We start from the raw sequence: 21,244 nt of genomic DNA, 5'->3' as shown, positions 1-21,244 counted from the left end.
CAGAAGTTCTGCAAGAGTCTTCCTGAGACAGGTGGTTGGGACTGAGAATCAGGTGTGCAGAAGAAAGAGAAAATTTGGATGAGCTGGCAACAGACTCAGGGGCTAGGTGATCCTGTTATGTGCCTTCACTTCCCTACAAAGGGTGGTATTTCTGGTTCTGTTGCTTCTCCTCATTTCCTATGGCTTCTATTTCCTCTACATTCTCTGTGTTTATTTCTTGTCCCTTCCCATATGGTTATTTATATTGTGCTGCCTCTCTTACTGAAAAGTGAGGTAAAATTTTCAAGTCTTTGATTACTGTACCACTAAAGGGCAAAACTATAAAAGAACAGAAGTCTTCTAAGTCTTTTAATTTGTTTTCTGCACAAAAAAAACCCAAGAAGTGTATCAGTAGAGACATAAAACAATAAGGAAAATAAATCTATTTCACCACTGGTGGATATTTCTCCTTTTTTTTCTGTAGATTTTTTTAGATATAAAAGGAAAAAATAAATTGTATTTGAAGCTTTTTCTTTAAACTCCCCATGGTTCTAGTGACAGCAGACACTGTGCAAATCAGAAAAATGAATCCTTTCTTTTTATAGATTCAGCAAGCACTGATATATTTCAGATTTTCCTTTTTGTCAGGACAGTTAACAAACAGAATTTAAATTCTAATTCCAACCTGTTTTGGCATTTGGTTTTGATTTCCAGGGTAAAAATGTAAAGTAATTATCTGGTTTGGAAGGATACAAAAACGTCTCCAAGTTTGATGATACATACAGGGTATTATGCATATTCATGTTTATTCTCTTATGACTGTAAGCACTTAAAAATATTGTTCACTATTTTTAATATCTGTTCCTGTATTAGTGGCTTATGTTACAAGGGGCATGGTCAGAAGAATAATGTTTTACAATACATAAGCAGTAGGCTATCTTAAAGAAAAATATACTCTTCCTTTCAAATTTGCATATTAATCTGCCTGTGGTTCTCTCTGCGTAGGTAAGAGGGGAAGCTGTAGTGTCTTGAGCACCCATTTTTGTGATTCTTCCTTTGTGAAGGCAGAGTGGTGGTTTTGTGATGAAATTTTAATGGACACTATATTGATGAGAATAATGGCAACAGAGAGAAGCGTTTGACTGCTGTTGCTTTTTTCAGTTTTGTGACGGGTCATAACTAAAACTTCAAGAAGTCTTATAATTAAAATGGGCCAAAAAACTCATCCCACCCTGTCATGTTTATTCATAGTTTTTGTTCTTTGGGATTACTTTGCAGACAAACATATGACCTTGGGAAATAATTTAAAAGAACTTGAAGGAGCAATGTCTGGAATAGGCAAAACTGACTCAGAAGAAAGAGATGACCTGAATTTGTTCAGCATTGAGCAAGCCAAAGCAATCATTGATTATTTGGTTATCAGGTATTTATTTCTACACAATCTATTCTTATTTCAGTAATCTAATATAGCAGGGGAATGACTGATAAAATAACAGTAACAACAAGAACAACAAAATCAACCATTATTATTATTATTATTATTACTACTACTACTACTACTACTACTACTACTACTACTGTTACTAGTATTTTGCTATTATTTTACTGGATATTTCCTACTGTGCCAACATACTGCATACGCCAAACTTTAAATCATGAAAAAGAAGAGAGAATATGCAAGGAGCAGTAAAGATATGGCCTCAGATGTCAATGCCCAGAAAATAAATTTAGACTGGAAGTTTATCAAATTGTAAGGTTATGCTGAAAATATTCCTTTTGAGTTTTGTTTTGAGTGATAAAAGAAAACGGAGCGGTGTAAGAACAATATTCTTGGTTTGCTTTTAAAGCTATTTTTAGATTCCATCTGAATAAAATTGTAGATCTTGTCTGTTACTCTAAGTATTTGTCTGGCCTTGACAGTTATAGTGGACTGAAGTGATTTAAAGTTTTGTACTTTACAGAATTAAGGTTATGATCATATAGGAGTCGTAAATATATTGCATTTCAAAATCAGCTAGAGTCCAGTATGTACATGAAAAGGTTCTGTGACATGTCTTGGCTTTTAAACAGAGACACAGAAAGAGATGCGAAAAGCAGTAAATTCGTTATTTATTTGAGAAAAATACTGAGTCTGATAGCAACTGTATAAAGTTTTTACTGTATAGTAACATGTACACACCTACTTCCACTGAAATGCCACGGTTAAGGCAGTGGCTGTACTCACATACCCCTGTTTGCAGTACGTGATGGACAGAACGGTTCTCAAGCTGTTTAACCATCCATGAATGTCAGGGGCAAGGAGATGGAAAATTAAGAAGTTACTCCTGTAGTATATGCTCATCCACTGTAGTGCAGCTATAGCCCTTCAGCCGTTTTCTGACCCAAATGGGGGCTAGAGGGGGGATTTGTGGCAGATGGGCATTAAAATTGAGTAAGATCATGACTGATCCATACATAGATTTGTTGGGAATTTTCTGACTGTTCTTTAGGAAAAGTTTAACACAGCAAAGAGGAGGTTTTTAAACTGTTTGCCTGAATGCAGAAAAATATTTTCTCTGGAAGAAAAGCAAAAATACTAGGGTAGCTATTAGCCTTCCAGTTTAGAGTACTTGGATTCAGATGGGGATTTAAACAGGCGATTTCTCTTACGATTGGGCTATAAAATTTGTCTCTTTCTCCTGCTCTCTGATTTTTTTCCTTTGTTTCTTTTTCATGGAAAATATAAACCACTTAAAGTTCTTCCCATAAGAAATGGGAAGATCTCTTTAAATCTCAAATTTCTGTAGTCAAGGCAAACTAATGTCCTGCCAAGTACTAGCCCTAAACTAAAAGGAAACTTGGCATTTGAGATGTCTCAACTCCTTTTACTTCTCCCTTCCTGTCTGTGTCTTTTGTATATTTATATGGAACAAATGTTCTTTCCAAATAGCATGTCTATAGCTCTTGTGTAAATTATCCATTGAGAGATATCTTGTCCATGAAGTAATTCCTTCACAGTCACGAGAATTTCGTCCAAGAGATTAGGTGCTCCATCCTACTACCACCAAAGTATTAACTGGGCAGGAATACAATCAAGCTGCGAAACTTTTGCAGCAGAATGGTATTTTGGCCACCAAATATGTGGTTGTATGTCCAAACTGCTCAGTTTATTACAAATGTATGCTGTGGCGACGTCATGGATGTGCACACATACACTGAAATGTATCATGTGTGTCCAGTTTATGCAATCCATTATTCCAGTCACTGGAGTATGTTTTTCTAAATAAGAGTGGAATTGGCACACTTAAATGGGTGTACTTTAAACTTTATGAACTCAGAAATAGGTTGAGTTTTATTGCAATTCAAATTATTGTATTAGTTCAACATTTTTTCTTGTTTAATTTTAAATGATAGGCCTGTAGCTTTTTTTCTACTCAAGACAGTATGACATGTTGTAGTTCAGATCACATTTTTACAGATGAGCTCTAAACTCACGGGATTTATAATGGAAACAGGGACAAATGCTTAACCACATTGGCGCAAACTGTGCAGCAACTACAATGACACCTCCAGGTTTGGTGGAAGGTGACAGTTATCATCTTTTTGTCTTGTCTCCTTGGGCAAACACACATCAGCATAACTCCTGACATTTTCTTTTCAGGAAGCAGTGGAGCTGGGGAAATATGTCATTGTTAATCACCTTCAGATTCTCGTATGACATCATAAGAGGGCCTATTCTTAACAATCTTACTTACACAAGTAAAATTATTTCTGTGTAATCACTAGAAACACTGGTACAGAATTTTTTAATTGTTCACAAAAAAATAGAAACAAAAAAGGGTATTTTATATAATGCCTGATAGAAGAAAGAAACTACACTGTTTTTTTCTAAATAAATGCTGATGTTTAATTTATGTGATTTGATTCAAAGAGCATTAAATGGGGGAATTCTTTCCTTCATACAGGATTAGGGGTGCCAGGTTGAACAGAAGTCTGTTTAAAAATAAAGACATAAAATTCAGAAATGCCAAAAAAAATTACTTATATTTTTGGGTACATATTTTAAGTTATATGTACCTGTAACATAGTGCATAAAGAATATCATACTACCTTTGGAGGGGGAGGGGAAAAGACCTGATTTTTAGGTGCTGTAAATCTGTCTTCCTTCCAAAGCACTAGGATAAGTAAGAGAGCAAATTTGAAATATAATTTCTGCCAATCTGATTGGAAGGATATATGTCTTATTTCTTGCACATCTGTGATGTTCATAAAATATTTTTTGTCTTTTTTCAAATAATTCCTCTTAGAATTTTAGCAAATTACAGGTGTATATGAAAGGGGACATGTATTTCTATAAATCGGTGTGAGTAATTTCCAGGTTGTCTTGAACTCTCTTTAAACATAATTTCTGTGTCTCCGCTGAAACATGTTAGGAATTCTTTGGTGAAGTGCTGCAATAAAAATATACTTAAATCAAATTGCAAAGACTGTAAGAACTTATTTAATTGCCTGTGTGCTTGGGGTTTGGAGGAAAGCAGCCTCTAGCTGCTGGCAGCCAGTCTTCTAATACGGGCCTTGCAGGAACCGAGGCAAAGGTACTGCTGATGCAGCTGATGGGTCTCCCAAGAAAAGAACCTGTGTCCTGTCCCTAGCCAGAAAGCACAGGAACCAGTTACAGATGTTCCCTGCAAATATTGCTGTACCTTTCATGGATACAGCAGGCAGGACTGCGATAAATTCTTGGGATCATTCTTCAACCTGGACTTGCTATGAAATCACAGAGCAGTGTTTTAAATCATATGTCAAAATGACGTGACAGAAGCCAGGAGTTCTGTATCATGACTGTAAGAGAAGAACTAATTGCAACAGATGGACTGTGACAAACAAAACTTTTGATTAAACAAATGCCATATCATTGATCATTAGAAAAGGAAACAAAGAAAATTATTTAAAACATGTGAAATGGAAAGCCATACGTGTTTTAAGGAAGATAAATATTTTACGCCATTGACAAAGTCTATTTAAAGTTACTTTTGTTGTAATACACAAAGCTGCTTGGTGTCAATCTATTTTTTTAGTTTTTCTTTGAGGAAATAATACACTGATTTTGCAAAGTGACCTCGAGAGTATAAGTTCTTCTATTCTCTATTGTTTTGGTGTTCCAAGATCAAACTTTCTCCCTGTACTGGCAGCTCATCCCAGAATCTGAAAGCTGATTTGGCTTTGTTTCCTTCTTGTCTGCTGTTGCTGATATTAAAGGCATAAGTATCCTGGTGATAAGTGTTTCAGGGATTACTTTTTTCAGAGTAGAACTTTGTCTTCTCAGAGTTCAATTTCATAAGGGCTAAGTGGATGGATTTTTAAGTATCACACAGTATTTTCTACAGCCATCTGATAATAAATCCTGCAAACTAAATATGCTGCATGTTGTATCTGAGGTTAAACAACTGTTTCTTTTTAAAATTTGAACTGTTACCATGCTGGAGGTTAACTCTTAGTTTAACAAAACTTGTAATGTTGTTACCTTTCCAAAAACTTCCAGCTGTAATAGTCTATATTGTCTTGTTTTTCAGCTTATTTAAACACTATAAAGAATATGAATACCTCTTCCATGGTCGTAGAGAAGAACCTGTGATAAGTAATGAGGTGAGTCATTTATATGGATGGAACTCATTATGCAGAGTTACTTAACGAGTGCACCATGGCATATGTTTTATATTGCTCAAAGCAACTTCATGTCAACGTCCCTGCATTACTAACGTAAAATGGCTGATTAAAGAGCGCAAGTTAAGATGGTTTTGATCCTCGTATTCAAAATTAATTTGGGATTTCAAAAAAATGCATTGCTTGGCTAAGCCGTTAGTTGTGTTAAATCAGGAACACTTGTATAGGTGTTTGTAAGTTGATGCATGTAATTTGAATTAGCAGTGTGTGAGTCTGACTCTGCTTTAAAATCAGCAGTCAAAATCAGAAAAGGTGGTATGCCATGCCTAGTCTGACCAGAGCCCTAATAGAGATGTATGCATGTGCATGTACAGAGTTTTGTTTCTATTGCAGCCACCAAGAGTTAATTATACTGGCTGCAAAAAAACAAGGGAGCTAAAAACTGAGCATTTTGAAAGAATTCAGTTAACAATAGTGAGTTGGTTTCATGGCGAACTTTGTCATGTGTTCTAACTTACACGTGAAAAAATACGTAGGAAAATGTGTTGATGCAGGATGTGGCCTTTAATCAAATGGACTGGTTCAATTAATCAAATTAACCTTCCTTTCGCTTGACTGTGCCTTTTGAGGATATATGTTACAATACATTAAAAAATACTTGCATTTTAAATTTGTATTAGGAGCCAACTGGTTGCCCAGAGAGGCACAGTAGTGTCATTTTTTTGATAGTACTTGTATTTTAGCTTATCAGTACACAGTGAAGTTAAAATTAATGCACTGGAAAAATTCCTTTACACTTTCAGCTGGTATTTTGACTCTGATGATGTGGGATAATTGCTTTCCATGTTGCTTTAAGTAGACATGTTATAAAAAAGGACTTTTCTTGACATGGATGCAAATATTTGGAAATAATTCTCATCATTTACAAGGTGGGTTAAAATTCCAGCTACGATGAAATTGGTGACAAAACTGTGAATACAAAGGTAGAGCAGAACTTCAGCGTTACTGTGTTAGGGTGGGGTTTTTATATTAGGTAATTAGATCAATGGATGGCTAGCACTTCTTAATTGGTAAAAACGATATTAATGAGGCTTAGATTAAGTGAGTCTTGTGTAAATTTGGGTCATGAATCTTAAAAGGTTTTAGACCAGCTTAAAAGAAATGCCTCTATGTTTCCTGAAGATGCATTTCTGGGTGGGTGAGATCAGCATGCACTGTCCCAGCTGCAGGACGGGTTGCCCTGGGCAGGCTCTGCTGGGGAGCGCCACCTCTGCTGAGGGTGCACCTCTGGGCAATGGCAGAAATGGATTTCAGGGAGTGACTTTGGTGATGATCCATTCAAGCAACAAGTGCCATCTGCAGCTACAACTGTCACAAAACCCCGCATGACAATCTTTAGCTGTAACTCCCTTGCGGCCCTTTCCTACCTATGGTGCCACTTCACTTTAATCTGTCTGTTTTGTATTCTGAGCTCCATGGCAGAGAGCTTTTAATTTGTCCAACTACACTCCAACACCCAAGAAAATCAATACTTATATTCTGTTAGAGTTTATTTTGATAGGGTGATGCATTGTTCTTCAGTAAGTAAAAGTTTAGGGCATTGAAGCTGCACATACAAATTTATGGCATTACTTGCACTTGCTTTGTGTGTTAAAATGGGATGAGAGGTGAACCCAGCATAGATTTCAAATTCTTTTACAGCAACTTTGTTTTTTTTAGAAATTCTTATGCATAAAGGAAATCATTACTTCTATTTTGCAATCCCATAGATGAACAGAGTTTTTGGGGCTGCCATGGTTTAGTGTGTGTGCCTGTGGCAGGAGCACACCTGAGGTTGCCTGCTCCACAGTGCATCTGCTCAGGGAACAGGAGATCGACTGGGAAATCCATGTGCTGAAAGTAGATAGTAAATCTGTGCTGAAAGTTTGGCTGCTGTCCTGTTATGTAGACCAATGTCTTACCGAAAAACAAAAAACGCCACTGCAGACACACCACAGCCCAGAGCTGGATGTGATCCTGACTCTAAGCTGAGTGCAACTAATATCTAAAAAGTTTTCCTTTAGCTCCAGCAATAAAAGCCTGTTCTTTTGGAACAGGACACTGTAAATTGTAATGGCCAGATTTTCCCAAATAACAAGAACCACGGTGTTCCAAGAGCTTAATTACAGCATTATCTCCTTTTCCAAATGAACACTTCGAGATGAGTCAGTGAAATTACTGGCTTCAACAGAATTGATTTGCTTCCACTGAAATGGCTTTAGCTCAGGGAGTATGTGTGCCGAAAGAATTACCTACTGAATAAAAGCCCAACAGCCTCAGGAGAAGAGCTGCTTCTTTAAAAGAGATGCAGCTACAACAAATAAAAGCTGTACTCAGTGTTGTAATGGATATCCTTTCAGGGAAACCACAGTGTGTGTTTTCCAGAGAAATCTTATAGCGATGGGTTGTAAAGTCATTGGAATTTTTTTTTCTCTAGCACAGGCAATTATACAGTGTTCTCAATCAAGTTTCCTTTTTGATCTTTCACTGCAGTTATTTCCAAATGACCCTGTCATTTCCTGTGTAGAATAAAATCAGACAAGAAAGGGAAATGACTCAAAACTCAGATTATGCATACAATATTTGTGGCCGTGCTACTTAACAAAATCTAAGTTATTTAAATGTAGCACATAATTAGAGGAGCTTCACAGTCTGATTAATATTCTGCATTTGATGCAGCTAGCATAATAAAGCCACCTCTGTAAAACACAGACAGTATTCAAGTCTTTTAAAAAAGGTAACAAATGCCAGGCTAATTTAATTTTTCTTCTTTTTTTGCATTGGCTAAAGCCTTTAAACCCCAAACTTCCTGAGGTGATCATATTGCCTAGGAAAAAAAAAAGGTTAAAACATAAAGACATGAATGCTTGGTTAGATGATAAAACACACATCAGACTTCTAACCTACTTTGACAGTATTTAAAATTTAAAACTTGCCTTTCCAGCTATCAAATCCCTTACTTCTCCTTCATTCCGGATCTACAAAGACCTATATATTATGTATGCATGAATACCTGTTAGAAAACATGACGGTACAAGGAATTGCTGAGAAGTGTTGAGATTGCCAAGTAAATTCATTGCCTTTTTTTCCTGTTACTATTATGAGCAGTTCCCCCCATTTAGAATGATTACAGAAGAAGCTGTGCTTTAGCTGTTCTGTGGCTATGATCCAAAATAAAATGCAAGTAGTGCTACCATAGCAGGATTCTTCAGGAATATTGCTGTTAAAGATACTGGTTTTTTCCTTCTGCCTGTTCTGGACATTTTGCTCTCTAGCTGTGATTTAATACACCTATATTAGCTTGCAATTTCAAGGAAATCAAAAGGAGTTCAGACTAAATCTTGATGTGCAGGGATTCAATGGAGCAATTCCTAGTAACACGTCAGATCTTATAACAAAGGTTTAAATTGTTAATACATTAATTGTGTAGAAGTTTTTATTCTTTTCTATTTCTATGTTCAGTTAATTTATTTTGCTTTGATAGGATGATATATTATGACATATCTTGCAATATTTTTTTCTCTCATTTACAAATTGCACCTTATACTGCAGTTCATGTTTTTTGCTGCTCTCTGTTGTGTATTTTTGGATGGTATGAGGCTAAGGTCTTTTGGGATTATGTCTGCTTTGAAACATTTCCTAATAAAAATAATGTGGTTGGTAAATCTAGTTTTATTCCTAGTTGCTTTAGCCAGCCTGATGGAGTAATCTGCTATTTTATGGCCCAGATGACTAGCTAAGTTTGACTTCTTGAAATAGTACTGTACAATGTAATTTTCTTCAGAGATGTCATAGTGGGTCAGGTTGCAATAAAAATATCGAAGATTAAATTTAATGGCAGTGCAGATTCAGTATTATAGCAGTCACTAGATATCATCCTCTGTACTTAGAGTTCCAAAACAGTTTCCATTAATGCTTTCTTTCCATGTACTCCTTACTTTCTGAAGCATTAAGCTTTTGGACTGTGTCTGGTCCTTATCCAATTGTGGGTTGGGTTGGGGGTTTTTTTTAAGTTTGAACAAAATCCCTTCTGTGTTTGAATTTAAGGAGGTGGATAGGAAGAATATGCTTTCTGAAAGCTAATAAAGCTTTTTTTTCTTCTGATGGCAAAAGCCCTAAAGTCTGGGACTTGACTTTGATACGTAATCCTCATTAGGTGTTGCATATTTAGATTGGTTAATCAATCATTGTTTAAACAAATTTGCTCAATGATTTCTTGAGAACTGCATTTTAGAGATGTATGAAACCAGAACATTTCCACAAGCATATCAGTTCACACCACAGAAACTCATTCCCCAGCTAATGAAGTGCTTTTCAAAGCCTGGAGGTTTCAGATATTTGTAGTGCCTAAAAACCAGTGAGTTGATTTTTTGTAGCTTTGTTTTCTAAATATCACCATGGCAAAGACATCAAGAAGAGCATAGGACTGGAAGGGATGTCTTCAGTTGTCAGCTCTCATGCTGCTTTCTCCTAGGGAAACATTCATAATCCTCTTCAGAAACCTGTCAAACTCCAGTTTAAAAAGTTAACTTTTTTTGTCTTTGCTCTTTCAGTTAAGAAGTGCCCTGGTGCCTGGTTTCTGTACTTGTTATAAAACTTCAATTTCTGGTCTGAGTGTATTCATGACAAGCTTATGTGCATTTGTCCTTGTGCCAATTTGTGCCAGTATTGACCTTTAGCTCTCATTCCATCCCCAGTGTTTATTTTTCTAGTGTATAAAGAGACAGCAATCTTATTGTCAGCCTTCATTCAGCTAGACTAGAAAAGCTAGCCTCCTCTAATCTTTGCTTTCAAGGTAGACTTTGATACACGTTTTCTTACATCCATACCAGCCTCTTGTCATCCTGTTGGCCTTCTTCTATAATTGTTCCACTTTAGATCAGTTTTGTTAGAACATAAGTGACCAAACTGACATAATATTGTTGCTGAGATAAAAGCAAGGCCTTGTAAAATATCAATAGTGCTTTCTTTTCCTCTGCTGGGAATAGCCTACATGATAGGTCCTAGAAGCACATTTTATACCTGTGTCATGTGGCTGTCTCATCGTACATCTGCTATTCTGGTTCTCCTTTGTTATTGTATTTTCTAGCTGAGGTACTCCCAGTGCACTGTAGGTTTAAAAAATAAAATATCCCCCCAATGTCACCTCCCAATTTGTCATTGAATACAAGAGTGAATAGTCTTCAAGGCCATTCAGTTCCATCTGTTGGTATTCCTGCTCACTCATGAATTGATCGTGTCTCTCACATTGCTTTTGTCTAGAAAATTATTTATTTAATAAACTATGAAATTAGTCTGGCATTGTGTATCTTTGATAAACTGATGTTGTGTTACATTCCATTTCTCTTTCATTTCCATGCTCTTATTTATTTTTTTCCTTCAAAACATGTCCCTCAAGCCTTTACTGCTATGAAGATCAAAACTACAGCCTCAGGAGTAGGTTCATTATTTTCTGATTATGGATGTTTAAAATTGGTACTTGGACTTTTGATGTCTGAGGGGAATTTTTCATGTCCATTACAGAAGTGTGTCATACCCAAGTCCGAATTACTGAGGTAAACAGCTGGAGAGCCAGTGGGTTTTGTGACAAAATTCACAGATATCCAGCCCTTTGATCTTGAGGCTTGCTAGGGCTGTAACCAGAGATCTTGAAGGACTTGTGATTAGTCTGAATGAAAAGTGGAGTCTGTTGGAATTGTGTGCAGTGCTACTTAAAATATTGAAGCATCTCTTGCCTAGAAGAAGCAACCTTTGTTTTCCAAAGATTGTGTTGGTATACTCCTGTGTCAGTAGGGGAGATACACTGACCTTTAGCAGTTACATTTCCATGTAGGTCGCATGCTGATGGTCTTCTACAGCAGTTTCAACATTCCTGAGTTTTGGTAACTGAACTGCTCTGCCCTGAAAAGTGCTGAGAGTTCCAGAGAGCTGGTGGAATTCATAAGCCAGTGCTGAGTACTTTTACAATGCTTTAGAGAATGATTAACAAAACGTTTTTTAAATTATTTTCTTAGGAAACATCAAATACAAAACAAGCCTGCTTTTAAACTCAGTAACGTGCGTGAAGTCACGGAAGAAAAGAATTCAGGCAGGACAAATGCCAAATAGCTGACATGGGCTGTGCCTTCAGTGTGCTGAGCGCCATGGTTCTGACCCAGCCAGCGTTTCAACAAGCACCTCTTTTTGACAAACTAGGGATTTTAATTTCAATGGACCTATTCACATACACAGAATTAAACTGAGAAGTGACTGGGGTCACATTGTTCAGCACCCTGGAGGATAAAAAGCTAAAGATCCTGGAGAAAAAAAAATTGAGGCTCATGATCACTTTTTAGTTCAGTTGTACAGTTGACAAACCATCATGATTTTTGACTGTATGATGTTAGAGAGAGGGGAAAAAAGCTTGAATTCTTGGCAGGAAAACATTTCTGGAACTATGCAGGAATTAATATATACACAGATGTGCTCTATGAGTTTTTAAATTATTTATTTAGAAAGTGGCTTGATTTCCGTATGTGTGTGTTTGTATGTATGTAAAAACACGTAGTTGTGATAAGAGCAGTAATGGCTTGTTTATATGCTGGAATGCAGGTCAGCTAGGAATTGTAGGCTTTGACTGGAAGGATAGTCAGTACATTAATGACAGCCTGTTTCTGCCATTCATCAGAATGTTCTACAATCCAAATGATTAAGTGCTCTATCAGAACACTACAGCACATGTTTAAAAATGGTTATCAATCAAGATGTAAATTTTAATAGAAGACATTGAGATTGGCAGAAATTTATTGACTTGGAGAAATTTTAAAGTGGTTAAGCAAAGTAACTGAAGGCAGACTATTAGGATATGAATTTTGTTTTACTTTTCTAGTATTCCAGAATAGCTCACTCTGTTGGTGCCCTTCGGGAATTCTACTTGTTTTACTTGACCAACATAAAAGAAAGTACTTGGAGCTGAGCAAAGATCAGTAATTTTGTTTCATAGGAGAATCTGAGATTTTTTGCAGTTTGATTTAATTCCAGTTTAAAACAAAAAAATAAACACTTAACAGAATTGCTATTCTTACATGTCTGTGTTTAAACTCCCTGACACCAAAGCAGTGCTCTTGAAGATCATTTCAGAGCCCCAGCTCCATCCTGGTGCCAGACAGTGTAGCTGGCTCTACTGGAGCAAGGCCCACATGATTTAGGGGTCTGTGGTGTGCCCTCAGCTTTCCATAGGGCATGTTGCTGGGGAGACAGGAATCTAGAAAACAGGGTTCTATATCAGCCAAACCATTGGAAGGGCTTTGTACATAAGCTGGTGAGAGCCAGGTAGGCTGCTGCTGGCATGTTGGCAGAAGGTTATTTGCACAATAACTAATTTTTAGGAAGTTCAAAGAACATAACTTGAAAGGAATCTGCCAAAAAAAGAAAACAGAGACATTTTATTTTGAGCCCAATGCATTATGTCTGCTGCAGAACAATGCTATTTTTGGTGTTAAACTCTTCCATGTAATGTAGCAGGGATCAAGCAGTTATTCAAGAAGGTGCCACATTTCATTTATATTTTGCTGGTTCAAATTTAGCTGCCTTTTTTTAAAGTTGTTTGCCAGCAGGTACCATTTTTGTGCCTGCTTGTACAGTGAGACTTACTGGAGACTGGTTTTCCAGAGCAATTGCCCTATTTCCAAAATTTCCTGCATAAATTTTGGTAATTGGCAGACAGAGATCCATGACCTTATACTACAATGAACAACTGTTTTGTACCCATTACCTTTATCTGCAGCTTTTCATCATCTTGAAGATTAAATTGTATTCATAAAAGTATCTGTGGAATGGGCAAGTGATGTGATATTTCATGGGAATGTATCCCCACGGGTGAATATTTATGTATCAAATTCATACATCTTGTGACCTTATGTTATGAATAACATGTTGACCTTATTCATATAAATAAATAGCATGACATTTCTTTACTGTGATGATTTATAATCGATATACATTTTAATAAATTTTCATCTGTTTAGTTGATGTTATGAGGACAAATGTAATCCAAGTCTAAATAACAGACAAGTTTTGGAATCCTTGAAAGTTCCTTTTTAAAATGCACCAGAAAGTTTGTATGTCTTCTAATTTCACCTTGAATTTTATGACTTGTCATAAGATACAACATAAAGTATTTTTACTGAACATTGAATCTGATGTATTTGAATACTTAATTCATAAAACATTATTTTGATTTCCTATGAATATGCTAAGCTCAGCAAAATGTGGTGTTACTCATTAGAAAGCTGAGTTTTATAGGATGTCTGGTTGGTATGTGAGGTAACTTATATTGCTACTTAGGTTTACATTTAATAAACCTTAGCTAGGAAAATTGTTTAAATTTCAAAGAAAAGATAATAAATAAAATGAGGGCATCGAATATTAATGTGAACTGTGCCTTTATTTTGTTAAAGCATTCAAAGTTAAATAGTGGTGGTCTGTTAACAATCTAGGGCTATTTGGCAAGTCTCTAAACTTACTCAATAATCAAAACATAAAAGGACAATGGAAACTTTTCACAATAAAAGAAAAAGGAGTTGAGTACAGAAACCAAACAAATTATTCTCTGCTTTTTCTTGGTAAGGAGGTGAACTTTATAGGAAGGGCAGCAAGCTCTGAGTTAGGGTTGCCTTTTCCTGCCTTTGTTATAAATTACATCTGTCTGTGAAGAATCCTCTCCAGTTACTTCGTGGTTCATGGCTACGGGGGAGGTGTGCGTGTCTATCTGGAATGGGGCAGAGAGAGGCAGATTGTGGGGGAGCCTTTTCATTTTACTGGTTTGTTTTTCACTTAGGAAATGGCAATTCTAAGCATTAATTTGCCTTGCTTACTAAATATACAGATGGATAAAATTCCTAAGAATCCAGCTGTGTAAATAGAATATTAACAAAACAACTGTTTTCTTCAGCATTTGTGTTATTTGTTCTTTGTAGCTTGCTAGACTTTTGGAAGACTTCAACACCGTTTAGGTTCAGTGTAATCATTCAAAATGTTTTTATTAGGGCTTAAATGAGGAAAACATTTGGCAAAGGGATGGAGTTTATCCAAAGCATAATGTTTGATTCTTTCATGAGAATCTAAATACACTGCAACAATATTGTAAGGCACCAGAAATATGGGAATAAGCTGCCAAATGGTACTGGAAGGAGAGCCATACACATACTTGGGTGTAGTGTGCCCTCCATGTCCTCCTTCCCCTGCACCTGGTGTGCACCCAAAGAGATCAGGCTGAGGTAGCCCAGGTGTGACAGTGCAGGGCCTTGGTTCTGGCCCCTTTCTCTCCTGTCTGCAGTTTCCTTCACCATTTGATCCCAAGGCAGGAGTCATTTTCAGGCTGCTAGCGAAAGAGCAGGGTGGGAAATTCTGTCCTTCCAATCCCTTCTTCAGTGTGGGCTTATGGCCAGCTCCCACCAGCTCCAGTTCACTGAACCTCACTGTCTCCTTTTCTGGTTTGGGAAGTAGGTTCCCATCTGTCACTTCCATCAGCCTTAGCTAGCCTCGTGCTTCCTGTGTCTCCCACAAATCCACTGCATTTCTGTGGAAGCTGAGATTTCATTATGTGCTTCCAGCACTCAGAAAAACAACATCGAATAGGTAGACTATACTGTATCTCCTCAGGGCAGGCTTGGAAACACAGCAGCTGGAGCCTTTTGGTGTTCTTCAGGGTCAAGACTACTATCTAAAGTATTTTATGGTTTGGCTTCCCACGTGCACTGTTGAAAATTTGGTAGTGACCTCATCCTGCATCTCTTCTTGGCCAACTTAAAGCAAAGAGAGTATAATTGTTTATACTTAATGTTTGCTTTTTCCTACTTGTTAGAGTAGGCAGACTCTTTGGCTGACCTTAAGATGCTTATGTGGTCAGTGTTCACCTTTTTTTTTTTAGGCTGATTTCATCCTCAGATTTTGTCCTCTGACTGCAAAGCCTATGTCAGAGCCTGTGTAGGTTCTGCAGAGTTACGTCGCAGTTGGTGCTGTGTCCAGGATAAAACCCAAACAAATACAGATGTTTTTGGCTGGAATACCTCAAGTTTCTGCTCTCCACTTTTATGACAAGTGGTTCCTTCTGACCTTTTTGGTTGGTTCTACGAGAATCCAACAATATTGTAAATACATATCGCAGAAAACATTGTCACCACTCCCACAGAACAGGACATTTTGCATGAATTACCTGCTAATATGCTTATGACTACTTTCTTAGTATTAGAATTCATGTGCTTGGTGTGTTGTTTCTGTTCTATTCAAATAACACTAGGCAAGGAAAAATATCTCCCGTGCAGTTGCACTGTCATTTATTTTGACTGTGCATATCAAATTTGGCTTGTGAACACAATCTAAGGAAATGGCATAGATTGTAAGTGATAAAGATGAATGTTGCATGCTTCATTTATAGGAAGACCATCCAAATATGGTCTCAGAGTTGTGAGAACATCCTGTGCTTGAGAAGTCTTGAATTTTGCATTGATCAAGGCTGTGGACAAGTTTCAGGCATTAACAGGCTGGAATTCAGGTCTGTCTCTGGATCTACTGGATGTTGTGTGTTGTGAAAAGATTGCAGTACATTGCAACCAGTGCATGTAGTATTCTTGTATAATAAAATGGGAGAGTGCTAGGGATGTTCCTTAGAGATTATTCTACTTTGAATATCTGCTTTACATTCTCTCAGCGTTTTTCTTAGAATTCATTTTGTATTCATGGTGCCCATTTATCATTTTTGTCTCTGTCTGTTATACATTTAGGATCTTAATGATTTTCTTTTGTTCTAAGAAAGATACTGTGCCAGCTTTTTGTATTCCTCAGGAATTAGGATGTAGTTGAAGACTTACATTTGCAGAAACATTAAATTACCTGTAATGGTCATATTCCAATGAAGTATTGAAAAGTTTTACTCTCATTTAGGCTTGTCACAATAGACTATTTTCAATTTTTAGCGTTGCTGTTGTCCTGGCAGGTCTAGGTTAAAAGAAAGTGAGGGCGAGAGCCTAAGCTGGTGACTTTTTTGGGGAGGGTGGGGGCGGGGAACGAGGATTGGCTTTTTCTGTGTGGCTTTTTTTTTGGTTTTCCATTTATTTTTTTAAATAATCCTACCATTGGTCCACTGTGGTGCCCTCCGGTGGAATTTCAAAAAATGTCATTATGTTTCTGTCGATTTTGAGAATGACCCCTTGAGTCTATTGATACTGCATGCATGCTGGTGTGGAACTGTGCACTGAACCATTCATTTCTGTTTAATAATCATGTTTTGTTTGAGAAATCAAGGAATTGTCAAGGTGGAAGCAAGGAGCCAAATGTTACTTATTTTGCCATGACACAGATTTTATCTTTTGTCCCTCCTCTTTGCTTGCAAATAGAGCTCTCTGAATTACTGAATGTAAAATTAATATCCTTTTCTTTGCAGCCCTGACACAGCCAAACACAATAGGAGAAGTTAAAGACAGGATTTCAGTCTTATCTCTGTGTTTCTGAACTACTGCTGGTTTGTCTTCAGTTCCTACTCTTGTTATTCATACTGGTTTTATTGCAGTATGTTTAACTGTCTCTTTGTTCTGATCAATCCTCAGTTAAATGGGTAAATAATAAAAGAAAGAGGATACATAATCAAATTACCAGGAGTAATTGGTTGGTCCAAGCATTACTGGAACTTTATAGTGAGCAGAAAGAACATGGCTTTGGTATCAGAGTCAAAAAGGCCAAGCCTTTAAAACTGACAACACAAATACATTGGCACATCTTTGTGAATTTAAATTACAAATTATTGTGCATAATCAGAATCAGAGCAACTGGAAAATCATACAGCATGGATAGACTTTATTAATTTTGGATACAAATGACAGACATTAGACAAGCTTAGAAATCTGACAGACTAGGAGAATCTTAATATTTGACAAGTGTAAGATAAAATGAGAATTTGTCTCCTGGATTGCTGGGTTTTTTTCTTTCTTTCATAGTAGTGGGAACATTACACAAACTAATAAGCAGCAAACCATATGCATTAGAATAAAATGTAGAAGAAGTCTGTGGTAAGGAAGCTTATTTAGGGAATGGGAAAGTTTAAAGGTTGTACATTAAATGGTCAGCAGGACATGGTGTATTACTCAGGGGACTGGATTCCTCTGGGAATTGGGACTTAAGCCTTAAAGTTTTTCAGAGCTTAATTGCCATTTTAACACATTTACAGCTTTGCAGACCATAATGTGAGTTGGTTTTGTTTCATTTTGTAGTGAACTAATACAATTAAAAAGACAAATCTGCTTTCTTCCTTAGCATTTATCTGTTAACATACTAGCAATTTTATTAGCAAAATAAATTTCTTAATCAGATAGGTACCAATAACTCTAACCTACACAGACACATAGAATTTGATTTTTTTTACATTTTCATTTTCTCCTTCTACCAAATCAATTGGAGAAGAATGGACAAAGACTAAAGAAATGGTAGCATGACTTAACAAACTAAATCCTGCTTTGTGGAATTCCGTTGTGTAAAAGGTCATTTTTGTAGATTTGTGCTGCTTGCAGGGTTCTGCCTGTTAAATCCAGTAAGATCAGTAAGGTGGGGAAAAATTAGAGGTGCTCATGAAGAGTACACTAAACTTGACCAATGCTACAATAAACAGTGGTGTTCCAGCAGGGCATTGTAGCTTTATTTTTACCTGGCGGTCAGGTTGACTCTGTCAACTACTTCCCAGTTAAGACCCAATTTACTCAGGCTGCATAAAATCTTCAATGTGACACTAATGTTCTGTGGAACTCTGTCTTCAGGGAACAGTAATTTCTACTCATCAAGAACATCTTGAATTTGAAAATTAAAGAATTTGGGATGGAGACTTTTAGACAAATTTATCATGGGATAATGCTTGAGAGGGCTTGTAATGTCTGCCCTTCTGTCACCATTGTCAGATATAAGTTGTGAGTGAGCAGCTAAGATTTACTGTTCAATTCATGTGTCCTCAATCCGCTGTGCCCCAAGTAAATTTAGGGGAACTACTAGGATTGTATCTAAAATAAACACTGCATTACCATGATGTGTAATGTCGGCAAAATTTGGCCTCAAACTGAAAACTATTACATTAGAAATGTTCTCTGTAAAATGGAAACATCCCATATTTACAGCTGTAGAAAATACTGCTACATAATTTCTACTGCTAATACTGTAGAAAATAGTAGCTTTGTAATGTGTGGGTGTATGTGTGTCTGTATAAGTAGAGTAGAAAGTGCTGTAGTGGTTCATCTTGTGGGTCATTCCCAAATAAGACTTCATTTGAAAACATTTTAACTAATTGTGCTTTGTATTTTCTGTAGCAAATTAGGGAGCCTAGTTAGTTTTCAGCATTAAGAGGAGGTTGCTGCAGTATTTCTGCAATATAACAGGAATTATATTTGTTAATGTACTTTGGGAGCATTTAAATTCTAATCACGCAGACGAAAGGAAATTTCAAGTGATGGCAAGTAAATTTAAATTACACAACAGTAAAGACTTTCATACCTTTGAAAATATTTCAGCACTGCCTTTTTTTTTTCGCTTGCTTTGATTATCCATGATCACAGCAGCAGAATTCTATTGCTGTTGCCATAATTTCTAAAGCATAACTGTGCTGACATGAAATATGTATATATAGGTACATTTGCCAACTTGTTTTAATTTTGTCATTGGCTTTCCACCTCATGTATTGGGAGGGGCTGCTGATCAGTGCAGTGGCTGAAGGAGAAAGCAGAATTGTTGCAGGAGAAAATGAAGATAAGCAGGCAACATTTGCAGAAAAAGTAGGCATTTTTACTGTGGTTTCATACTGAAGAAAATAAGATTTCCATCCCATAAAACCTGTCTCTGTGACCCCTGGGAGCCCTCGGTGTGCCAGCCAGCATTTGCTGGCCATGCAGGTGTGAGTGGCTCGCAAGCACTGAGTAAGGCAGGATTTTTATGCCACATAAAATTGAGAGCTTTGCCCTTGTTGAGAAATCCTCTGGATCAGGTCTCACAAGCTATGTATACCCAGTAATCTAATGGATATAGCTTGGTTTCTCCTGCAAGCTGGGTCTTGGCTAAGGTAGAAAAATGCAGTACAAGATATGTAGTGATTGTGGAAGGGAGGACAATTCTTTCCAAGGAAGCATTTTCCTACCCTTCTCCAGCTCAATGTCCTCTTCCCATGAGACTTTCCACCTCTTCAGCAGCACCTGCTTATTGTAAAAAAGAGAGGAAAGAACTAAGCACCCCTGTGACCAAAAATAGAATTCCCCAATTTTTTTTTTTTTTATTGCTGTGTTTAACCTCTGCTCTTTTAATCATATGCACAGCAGGAAAAAGGGGATGTGCTCTAGCAACTTGTCAGCTATGAAGCAGTGCAAATTTTTAGCTAGAAATCATGCTATCAGTTGGAAGTAAACAATAAGTCTGCATATATTTAATTATTTAATAAATTTTGAGTTATGCTATTCTTTTAATTATATTAATCAAGCAGGCTCCAACACTGCGAGCCTTAGGGCTTGAAGTGCAATTTCAGTGCTCTGTAATAAATTTGCCGAACTTTGGAAAAAGATGAAATGGCTTAATATTAAACATTTGCTTAATTTAAATTTTACTAAGCCATGCACTTTATAATTCATATTCTTTCAGTGCAATGTACAGCCCCAGCAGAACGACCGTAATAGTAGTTGTGAGTAAGCGTTCCTTTTGCACACAGGTTTTGCTTATGAACTTGATGAATAAAGGCCTGGCTATCGAGGGAATGGTAAAGATCTACACAGCTTTGCACTTCGAGGTCATTGGTTCAAGAGCACATCATTGAAGACAGAAAGCTAACATCCCACTGCTGCTTCATAACCTACATTGAATGGGTTCGTGGTGTCTGTGGAGACAAGGAAAGGGAACAACCAGTTCAATAACAAGAAAAGGGGTAGGACTAATGCATGGGTCCAAAAAAGAGGAGGAATCGGGAGATACCCAATGTACTTCTGTCTTCCCCTGCATGCAGTCCTGAGGGCTTTACTCTTCCCTCAGTCTGGAAAGGTTGTAGCCACCCTCCTTGGGCTCATTTGATGTCATAAGCTTAATTGAGTTGAGCTGGGTAAATACTTGGGTCGAAAAAGATCCGAGGAAAATGCAGGTAGAAGATGGTTTGATGATGAAGTAATAGTGAACCTTGTTTGGTGCTGCACAACAGGCTCTTTGAAGGGAGCTGCCACACTGACATCCTGGCCACTGGTCATTACCTCAGGCATATAAATCACAGGCAGAGAACAGTTGGCCATGGTGTCTTCGTGACTGCCTTCCAAGTGAGTAATTACAGCCTGCCAATGGTAATTCCCCAGAAAAGTTAATCGCATGAGGTGCTCCCTCTTTTGATCAGTTGTGCAGTGTGATTGTTGCTTAAGGCTCATTTAAAGAAGTAGTTGCTTTTCAGTGATGTGATGTCTTTATGTGAGACCTTTATGAACATTAGGTGTGTTTAGAGGAAGGAGTTTGTGGAACATGGCAGTGATTTTTTTATTAGCCATTTCATATTTAGTTGTCAAAATGAAGTAAATTGCTTCTGTCTGCTCTAAAAAGTGCATTATTC

At 37.1% G+C, this 21,244-nt stretch overlaps 1 protein-coding gene across 2 annotated transcripts in view; it reads left to right on the top strand.

The window, feature by feature from the left end:
* CABCOCO1 (ciliary associated calcium binding coiled-coil 1) overlaps nt 1–21,244 on the top strand; it is a gene marked incomplete at its 5' end in the record, with an annotated part of 51,260 nt that overhangs the window by 11,953 nt on the left and 18,063 nt on the right. For both annotated transcript variants that reach the window (XM_082285922.1, XM_082285921.1), the window contains 2 exons: nt 1,258–1,402; nt 5,532–5,604. In XM_082285922.1, coding sequence (XP_082142048.1) covers nt 1,258–1,402; nt 5,532–5,604 — 218 coding nt within the window. The remainder of the gene's footprint in view (nt 1–1,257; nt 1,403–5,531; nt 5,605–21,244) is intronic.

The sequence above is a fragment of the Coloeus monedula genome, assembly GCF_965178545.1.
Source record: "Coloeus monedula genome assembly, chromosome: 8".
NCBI classification, from domain to species: domain Eukaryota; kingdom Metazoa; phylum Chordata; class Aves; order Passeriformes; family Corvidae; genus Coloeus; species Coloeus monedula.
The sequence above is the reverse complement of the archived record's forward strand: the minus strand, read 5'-3'. Positions and strand labels throughout refer to the sequence as shown.